We start from the raw sequence: 10592 nt of genomic DNA on the forward strand, positions 1-10592 counted from the left end.
AGTTGGAAGATTGAAACTTTGATGGGACAAAAAAAAAGGTTTTAAATCATTTATTAGGTATTTATTTTCATATGTCTAATAATTTAACTTAATTTATAAGTTAAAATTTATTATACTTTACACAATTCTCTCTTAACCCACTAATTATTGGACAAAATTATTATTATTTCTTTTATTATAGAGATAAAATCCTAATCAATGATATATTGTAACAATTATTTTATTATGATTCAATGTTGGGATACAAAACTAATATATAGAAAATAAATCATAAGTTATACATAAAATACTACTATTTTAAATAAAAACACCATTTCAAAAGTAAATTCTTGAATGAATATATATATATATATATATATATATATATTATTTGTATTAAATAATAAGCATAATATTAAATTATGTGCTTAAAAATATACAAAATTTGATTTGAAAAAAATATTTATTACTTTAATTATACTAATTAACCTTTTTTATTTTGGGGAGTAAACTAACGACACTAACAATAAAAGGTAAAAGAGTAAATGTTGAAAATGTCATAAATTTAAAGCTAAAATGTTTTTGTTGGGATTAGGAACATATTTAAATTAATATTAAAACAATACTTTTGTTGAATATGCTAAAAAACTTTATAATGATATTTGGAGCACTAGAGGAAATAAAACATTATATCATGAAATGATTAGTGATACAATATTAATGCAACAATCATTCAAGACATCATTATACACTATTATTGAAATAAAATTTTCTATTCAATGTATCGAATCTCACCTTTTAAAAATTCATTGTTCACCAATGTTCCTTTCTTAGTCCTACTAATTAAGATGAGAATAAAATCATTGTACGAATCTTGGAGGATAAAGTCTCAATCAAAATCTAATTTTCCCTTCTTTCTAAGTCTTTATCAATGCTAAACATAATTATTAATGCACAATTTTTTCATTCGAGGAACAATTCTTGTCCCTACTATAATCTAAATTTGGTTGAATTTACTTTAGTTGCCTATAAGCAATTTGATGCATGCTAAGGAGAGTGTACTTCTAAGAAATGACCAAGATCTTACAACACTCATCTCATTCATTATCTATTGTTTTTTTCCTAAATATTAGGAAAAATAATAGTAGTTCAATATAGTAGTTCAATATAATCAGAAAAAAAAAGTTAAACACGCATTTAAAAAAAAAATTGGAAAAATATTTGTTTTAGCATAAAACAAATCGAACATTAACCTGTCTTAAATTTAATAATTTGCAACTAAGTTGTACAAGAACTGAAGCATAGCTCATAACTATTTTTTAAATAGTTAAAAGAATAACACTTATACCAATTTATCCTTACAAAATCAAGTTCATAATTAGATTCATAAACACATTAAAAGGTCAATTGATATAAGCATGTTCTTTTTTGCTTAACCAAGAAAGTGGATCACCATTGGAGGAAGTATGAATTAGGAATAAGTTTGATAGAAATGACAAGAGTTTAACTTTGAAAGTTCTAAGATAGGCAACGAGCATTTTATATAAATTTGATTGAGAAAATGAGCATAAAGATCCATGAAGTATGCAGACACAGGTATTGAGTTTGATACCTGTGTTAAGAGGAATTGAAGAGGGTCTAATAACCCTCCATCATCTTAACCTGCTTCATCCTCAAGTTAAACAGGAATTCAAGAGGGTACATTAAAGTGAAAGAGCCATGATATCACAAAGGCAAACACCATACATGCTAGCAGGAAGTTCAAAAAACGATGACCCTGCCAGAAATTTCTATTTTCTGTGGCTCCTGCGGTTCCAGATTGTGCTGCCGTCGAACCATCATTTCCCTCATTCCATTGTTCTGTCATTTGAATTTCAATAGCTCCAGCTACATTGCGTGCAATTGATCCACAGATTTCACATGTTCTGTTAATCATACAGATCAAATACTCAGTACAACTTCAAGTCTATTACATGTAAAAGTGTAACATTGGTGCACTCGATTGAAGTAAACTTACTGCACAAGTGTGCATGTTTTGATATCATGTTGCCATAATTTTTATAACTCTACGATGGGCAGAGCACTGTAAATACTACATTCGGATCATCAAATATGCTTTTTTCTACTATATACTATACCATAGGTGTTTTAGAAGGTAAAAGCACGAGAAAGTTATCGTGAGAGAAACAATGATTGGATAGTGTCGTTTTCTGTTTCTGCTTTTATGTTTTCACACAAGGCTGTCAAGAAAACAATCCCGAATGGTCATCTTGTTTCTTTTATATGAATTAAAGTCTCTGATTTTCTCTTATGGCTTGGTGTTTTGCAGTCCCACTAGTAAAACAGCATATTTCTTTCTGAAAATAGAACAGTAAAAAGAAGAAAATATCATCTCAAATGGGACAGCAAATTTCATTTAGCTTCCTACGTGTTAACCATTAGATTTATTCATTTTTTGGCTTCTCTCTAGGATTTCAGCACTTTAACCCAATGCAGACATAAAGAAACTCATATGCTTTAGCCTTTAAATGTTGTTAAAGTAAAATTTTACAAAGTAGAAACTTTTACAATTTCAATGATAAAAAAATACATCAAAACTCGAAGTAGGCCATTTTTTTACAAAAATACTTTTTTCAATGATCCGATCTATGCATGGCACTTGGCCACCCTACAAATACTACAAACTAACAATGACCCACTTAAAGTTAGTAACTTTCAGGATCCCTAGAATGTCACAACTACAGAGCAAATTCAATAAATAGAAGCAAAAATAGGTAAATGAAGTATAAACAAGAGCAAAAATGTCATAGAAGTAAGTTTCACACTTGCAGCAGTTTAACTTATCTAGTGCTGCTAAGTATGGAAAGCCAGATCAAATCTGATCTGTAACGAGTATAATTTGACTATATATTGGAGGCAACAATTTTCTTTTTCTTTATTTAGCTTATTGAAATTCTTTATATGCAACTCACGGAATTACTTTCCAAACTTCAAACTGAAATCAACCTGAACTGTTTCTACATCATGCATACCCACTCTTCACTCTGATTTTCATTCCCGAAATTTCAACTTTCCTCTTACTCATCCAAGAAACCCATAGAACTATATTTTTAACTTCTTAAATTATCTTTCTCTTGGCACACCCACCATTTGACTAACCTTTAGGAGATTTTTGACTTTGAAAATTAGAAGAGCTTGTCAAGAATAGGTGATTATTACTTCATGAAATTCAGGTGTCAATGGGTCACAAAAGTCCTCTTGAATAATATACACTTGATCATGATTTCTTTGAAAGAAAGATAAAGGAATGAATATTTAATGCGAGGGTCAGATCAATGAATAAAGAGATGGTTATACTAATCTCTCAGGTTAACACTCTTGATTGGGAAACTACACCCACCTCCATAAATGTACTGTTTTTACAAAATCCTTCTTTTACATGAAATTTCTCATATCACGTAGACTTTTACTTATGGACCATACATGGTGTCTAGTTAAAAGTAACAAAGCATTGAAGGCAAGATTAGTTTTTAAAAAATAAATAAATAAATAAAGCTTTCAAACATTCAACAAGTGAGGTTTAAAAAATTTGTTGTTTTTTAATTAAAAGTTCTATATTGTTCATTCAAATAAACAAAAGGTTAGAATATCATAACATTTCTTTATTTAAAAATTACCAAAATGAGAAAATATTTATTGTTATCCTCCAAAACCTCACTCTCTCAAGCATACTTTTGAAATTCAATTTATTCACAATCAACTGGATACAGAGGTACATAAGCAAATCAAACATGCTTGGACAGTCCAATCTGCAAATATGATACTTTCATCTCCCCTTCCAACATTTTTCTTTAAGCATTTAATATTTACCTAAACCATGTGGCCTAATTTAGCTGACACAATGACCTTCTTACAGCAAAAGAAGAACCTGCATTATTATCCCAAATTCTCTTGGTATTATAAGCACAGGGTAAATTGCTATAGGGCAAGAAGCAACAAAACAGACAAGTCAACTCAAAGCACCAGATTTGGGGAAAAGAATAGATTATCCATATCTCAAACTACAGCAAGACCACCAGGTACCTTGTTCATAACTTCAGTCCAAAAGAAAAACTCCAAGAACTTAAAAGTGGTGTGTTGATCAATCTTACAATATCACAATACTTTCCAGGAACCAAGCCATTCCAAAGACATAAAAGTGTACTTACTTGTTGCCCTTGATCTTGAACCAAGCCTCAGCACACTGCTTGTGAGCAGCAGCCAAATCATCCTTGCAAGAGCATCCCAGCTCAATGGGAGTACCAGATTCATGGTTGGTCATATCCATGCTGAGATGGCAAATCCTACAATCCCTCTCCACTTTATCCAAATGCACCTTAACTTCGGGGACTGAATCCTCCTCCAGATCCACCTCCACCGAACACTCTGAAGCAGAGGATCTTCTCTCCTTCTCACACACTCCTACTATCTCAGAGCCAGGATCATGGGAAGACCTTTGCTCCTCATGCGACCGGTCGGTGGCGTCAGAACACCCCTCATCGGTGGCCGAGCTCCGTTGACAACAGCCATCACTGTGTATGTCAACGACAACATGAGACTTGTCCTCAGTAGTGACCAACATTTTGAGCACCCAAGTTGAGAATCTTCATGTAATGACCCAGTGAGGCAAAGATCATTAATACCCACAAGTTTTTAGGGAGAAAGTTTCAGTCTTTCTGAAGCCCAGCACGAGTTGTGTGACTTGTGTGCAAGGTATGTGATCTCTCTCTTCTGAGACCCTGACACAGGAGGACCTTTGAGAGAGAGAGAAATGGATCAGAAGAGATGATATAAGAGAAACAGCATTATGATTATGCAGTGATCTGATGGGAGAAATATAGCAAAAAAATAAAAATTCCCTATTGTTTTGTTTGTTTGTGTGTAAAAAAAGAGAGGTCTTGGAAATCTAACAGTGTCTCTCATCTCAAAGACCCAAAGCATACACAGTTTTTAATATGTCTGATTATTATTATTTTGTGTGTCTATACCATGTCGTTACCATTATAACAAGCAAAAGAAACCTTAAAACAAGAGAGATTGTTGAACACAGGTCACTCACGGTGAAGTGACATGGTGTGATGAGTTGTTGGATAAGTGGGGCCCATACTTCTTTTTCCCTTATGAAGTATGGTGAGAAACCAGTGTGGTTTTTCACTGTGGGCTGCAAATGATGATGAGTGCAACTGAGGAGAGAATGCAAGAAAGAATGAAAAGGGAAAGGAAAACGAAAAGAGAAGAGAATGAATTGGAAGAGTGAGAGGTTATGATTGACAGATAGAGAAGACACCTAAAAAAGCTCTTTCTTTTGCCGCTGCTTATCACAGATAAAACTGTGAAAAGCACAAAATTCTTTGTCCTCTTTCCCATTCACCGCTTTCACTTTTCTCTTTCTTCATATCTTGTCTTTTATGTCTTTCTCATTCTCTTAAACTTCAACAAGTGTGAAAAATCTATTTTTGGTTTTTATACTTCTTAACGGATCACAAAATTTCTATCCTCATGTGTAAAATGACTTTAATATTTAAATTCAAACAAATAGATTCAGTCTATTTTTCTGAGAATTTCTTATTTTGAAAATTATAATTCAAGAAAACAAAAACAAGATCAAAGTAATTTTTTTCTAAACATCTACAATTGATGAATGGATCATAACACATCACAAAGTTTGCAGCCCAGTTGTACTTCATGTTTTATATCATATCACTTTTAATTTTTTATAATGAACTAATAGTTATTTTCAAATATAAATATTTAATATAAAAATAGAAGTTATATAATTGCTGTAATTTTTTTAGACCGGCATTCATTTATATACTATTTTGTTGTAAAATTCTGAAGTAGTTTCCATGTTTCCACTGCCGCATGCTTAGAGTGGCAGAAGCAACAACATGTGCCAATATTCGGTGATAAAGATGATTGATAGGCCATGCTGGATATAAAAATATCTGTAAGTGCAGATTCTGTAAGAAATTTAGTAGGAAGATATATATGAGTTAGATAAAGAGAAAAAAAGTTCATTAATAGAAATAACTTTTTGTAATATTAATTCTTGACTTTATATTTTACCGTGTAATTTTTGTTAAACTCAATCATAGAGGAAGCAAATACCATATTCCAAGACATAGGTTTTAGCATCCATTGTCTGTTTGCATTATGAGACAGAACTGGTATCAACAGCTGAAAAAGAAGACAGAAAAAGGAAAAAGAAAACCTCAATGCATCCAAGCAAAGTAGCAAACAGTGCAGGTCTTGATGGCTACATCAACCTTACACATTCAGATACTTTACCACCAAACCCTACAACATGGCCAGACACAATTCAGCACAAGCTTTCCAGATGGAGGGACTTTATATTTCTTTTTAACCAATGCTTTTCGATATAATATTCTAAGAGTTTTCCGTGATTTTATTAAAAAATAAAATAAAATCTAAGTTTATTCCTCTTTCTCTAGAGGCCCAGCTTAAATTTGCTTAATAGACTGCTCTCAAAAAGTTAGTTCTAAAACTAAATAAAAATTCTTGCCATTGGGCTCGCCCTTCCCTTATCAAGTCCAACCAACCCATTTCTTTGTATATAATGTCCTTCTCTTTATAGTAGATAGTAAAAAAGTGAAAAAGAAAAAAGAAAAGAGAAATAAACGAAAAATGTATTCTTAACTAATTGAATTAAACTAGATAGTGAAAATAAATAAATAAAAAATATGTTTGTTTAGTAGATTTTACGTGTGTTGATCATGTTTTAGGTTTATAATTAATAATGATTTTTTAATTAATTAATTATGGTCATTCTTCCAAAGTCATGTTGCAAATTTAGATTTCTATTTTCCCACCTCAATGTTACATATTTGTTTTCAGACACGTAAACACCTTTTAGGAAGGTTCGAGTTTCGCATATAATTGGATATGATATCATTTTCAACATAAAACCTAAAAATTAAAATTAATGTTTGTAATTTTTTTTTCTTATATGTCAGTCAACCTTTTCATTTTCACTAAATATGTAAATCTAATTTCTAACTTTTTTATTACAAAAATCTAAAATTCTTATTTGAATTTCTATCTTTTTATTATATAAAATGTTGTATTTATTTTCGTTTTCAAATACAAAAAGTCCATGGCTGATTTCCTTATTTAAATAATTATATAGCAAATGTCTATCTAGTATTCTCCTGGCTCTAGTAAAAATGTAAGAAAAAAATATTACTTAATTAATTTCGACAACCAAACACGTATTCAGTAAGTTAATCAAAAGTTGTTGTGTTAATAATATTTATAATAAATTTAACTCATATATACATATATGTTCGAAGAAAGTTTTAAAGATGTAATATCATGTAAATAAAAATGCATATAATTCCTACAAAAAGTATGATTACATAATTTATGAAAATATGCATACGTTATAATCATATTATATTTGTTATTATGTTGGAAGTCCAACATCGACTATAGATAAGGTTAATTCATAGTTTATAAGTGAGGTGCAAATCTCACCTTACAAGTTGATTTTGTGGGGTTGAGTTAGACTTAAAAACCCACTTTCTATTATCAGACCACCCAATTTCTACTATCACGCGGCGTGAAAGGGTTGAGTTAGGTAATCACATTACAATAGCAGCCCGATAGCGGGTGGAACAATATTCCCACTTGTAGGGTGAGGTTTGCACCCACTTATAAACTATGAATTGACCTTATCTAGTCGATGTGGAACTTTCAACATTTTTTAATTTTTTTCAAAGTGATCATCGAGTCTTTTTTTTTATATTCAAAATGGTCATTTTTTTTAATAAAATTTGTTCAATTTGGTCATTTTCGCTAACAATATCTAAATCGCTAATGACGTAGAGTCCACGTAAGAAAAACAGAATAAGTTGTCACACAATAGAGCTCAATGTGACTAGCTCGTGATTTAGTGGGATGGTGGCTGACTTCTGGTCCGAATTGGGTGCGAATTAGTTTTCGCATTTTACACATTCGATTCATGATGGCGTTGCAAAAGAGATGGTGGTTGGCGCGAGGATCTGAACTGCTTTTTGGGTTTTCTGAAGATTTTTGGTCTGATTGTCGCGAAGTCAGTGGTGGAGACAAAAAAGTCCGGTGATGGTTTGTTGTTGATTATGATTTATGTAGGTTTTTGTGATTTAAAGAAAAATGCGTCATCATTGGAGGTTGAACGAGTTCAATGGTGGCGCGATTTGGAATTTTGTAGGTTTCCATGGAGGAGACACGATTTCGCGATTTGATGGTTCATCGCAAATTGAGTTTTTGCGATTTGTGTTGATGATAGTGTGCGAGGAAGATGATGAAGGTTGCACGACGATAGAGGATCTCTGTTTTGATTTAGGGGTTAGACGCAATTTGCATGGGTTAGGGTTCTGGTTTAAAAAGGTTCTTGATCGTTGCGCGAATTATGGTTGATGTTCGAAGGAGATTTGAAAATTTTGGGTTTCCTACATGTTCAATGCATTGGTTATGTGATTTTTTAGGTTTCACTTTGCAAGTTCTCGTGAAGGTGAAGTGCTTTGGTTCGTGATGGAGAAGATCAAGATGGTGAGATGTTGATGGTGGTTCTCACACTGGTTGTGTGAGGAGGGAGATGCAGGTGCAGTGGTGCATAACGATTTGGGCTCGTGGTTTGGGTTTGATTCGCTGCAGCGGAGGGTTTCTTTTGCAGATTGGGTTTCGTGGTTGATTTGTAGTGGCTTGGAATGACGAAGCTCACTGTGGTCCAGCGACGTGGAGAAGATGGTGGCTTGAGTGTGGTGCATGGTAATGCGGTGATGGAAAGAAGATTAAAGAAAGTTAAGGTTTTTGATTTGGGGAATATGATGATGACATGGCGAGATTATGGTATGAGTCAGCCATTATGAGCTCTATTGCGATAGTTCATTCCGTTTTTCTTACGTAGACTCTACACTGTAAGCGATTTAGACTCCTTCAAAAACGAATTAAATTGAATAAATTTTACAAAGAATGAAATTTCTTAAAACATCGAAAAAGCTCGAAAGAAAAATGACAAATATAGAAAGCAAAATAGGTATTAAGGCAATTAAAAAATATACATTCTAAGCTATATTTAAAATATATTTAAAAGATATATTCTAGAAAGTATTTTTTTAACAGTTGAATCGTAATAAATTACAAAAGTTACATTTCAAAATCTAGTATTTTGAATTCAAAAATATTTTCTAGACTGCGTAACGTGGTAACTATGCCATTATATATAAAGGTTATTCACTCTTTTTGTGTACATACATAATTTTTTTTAGTTTTATCCTTTAATATTAACGTAAAATATTTATCTCATTTATTTTATCCTTTAACTAATTGTATTTTTTTAATTTAACTATTGTTTTTGTTTGACATTCTTTTTAAAATTTAACTATTTCTAAACTAAAATAATTATCAACAATAAAAAATTACTGACAAAATAAATAAAAAATTCTAAGTAATTAAAAAATATTCTTCTTCTTTTCTCTTCGTGTACGTGGATCTTCTCCTTTCTCCTGATACAAAGACTAAAAACAGAAGAAGAAAGAATAAATTTGTCATTTCATCACATCTATGGGGTGAAAAAAGAAGAAAAAAGGTGCAGAAAGAAACAGTCCAACAGAACCTTGTTATTGAGCCATAACAGCCCAAATATTAAAAGAAAAATGGTAAAAGATTAAATATTTTGAGCCAGCGTATTTAATTAATTTGTTGGACATTAATTGTGAATGCAATGCACTGTCATGTAGTACAGATGCAGATGGCTGTTTTAAAATGTTTCATTTTTTTTGTACTATCACCTTATTATTCTCGCTCTATTTTTTTATTTATAAATTATTGAAAAGAAAACTTCAAACAACTGATAGTGGATCTCGTTTCTTTTTTTGATTTATTTGAATGTTGATTTTCTCCTAAATAAAATTAATTAGCAGCATTTAAGAATGATTATGAGTTGATAATAATGAACACCATATCCTAGAACAAAAATGAATAAAAGAAAAATGATAGAAAAATAAAAGGAATAATAAAGAACATGAAATTTTATGAGACACTTTATTCTTGGTGGGGTTCTGAAACCAACCATTTCATTCAATCGTGCATTAGTTGTTCCCCACTTCACTACTACCAACCAATACATATTTTGTTTTATTTCACAGTTCATGTACAATATCGAAATTAAAGTCTCCACTCCATGCACCATAATTAAAACCAAAATAAATAATATTTATATCAAATTCATAGTCAAAAACTTATTATGTCAAAATATATATTTTTTATTTCTCAACTTCTGCAAGTAATGCATAGAATGGGAGAATCCATAATATATTTTCGTCTTGAAAAGTTCATAAACAAGTAAAAAAACTCAAACTCGACTTTCAAGTCCGAGTGATATTAGTTAACTCGAGTATTTACTATTTTATCATATATTTTTTTTGCAAATATAAAACTCTTTATTATTTTATGTTATAAAATATATATCTTAAAAAAATTTTAAATTAAAGGTAAATTGATGCATTATATATCTTCACTGTTTCACCTATATCGAGAGATCATATTTTAATTAGAACATACCTTAAATATTT

The 10592-nt window shown here is 31.2% G+C and overlaps 1 protein-coding gene across 1 annotated transcript; it reads right to left on the reverse strand.

The window, feature by feature from the left end:
* Positions 1–1495: 1495 nt before the first annotated feature.
* On the reverse strand, positions 1496–4988 carry LOC124840511 (uncharacterized). The gene is made up of 2 exons (XM_047316575.2): positions 4188–4988; positions 1496–1904 (listed from the first exon to the last, which is right to left on the reverse strand). The coding sequence occupies exons 1-2, from the start codon at positions 4598–4600 to the stop codon at positions 1670–1672; spliced, it is 648 nt and encodes a 215-aa protein (XP_047172531.1). The 5' UTR covers positions 4601–4988; the 3' UTR covers positions 1496–1669.
* Positions 4989–10592: the final 5604 nt, after the last annotated feature.

Source organism: Vigna umbellata, chromosome 1 (assembly GCF_029865625.1).
Source record: "Vigna umbellata cultivar VRB3 chromosome 1, Vumbellata_1.0, whole genome shotgun sequence".
In the NCBI taxonomy this organism is placed as follows: Eukaryota; Viridiplantae; Streptophyta; class Magnoliopsida; order Fabales; family Fabaceae; genus Vigna; species Vigna umbellata.

Coding starts and splice junctions, on each gene's coding strand:
- LOC124840511 (XM_047316575.2), bottom strand. CDS start 4,600: ATGTTGGTCACTACTGAGGACAAGTCTCATGTTGTCGTTGACATACAC. Junction 1,905..4,187: donor TTCAAGATCAAGGGCAACAA/GTAAGTACACTT, acceptor TATGATTAACAG/AACATGTGAAATCTGTGGAT.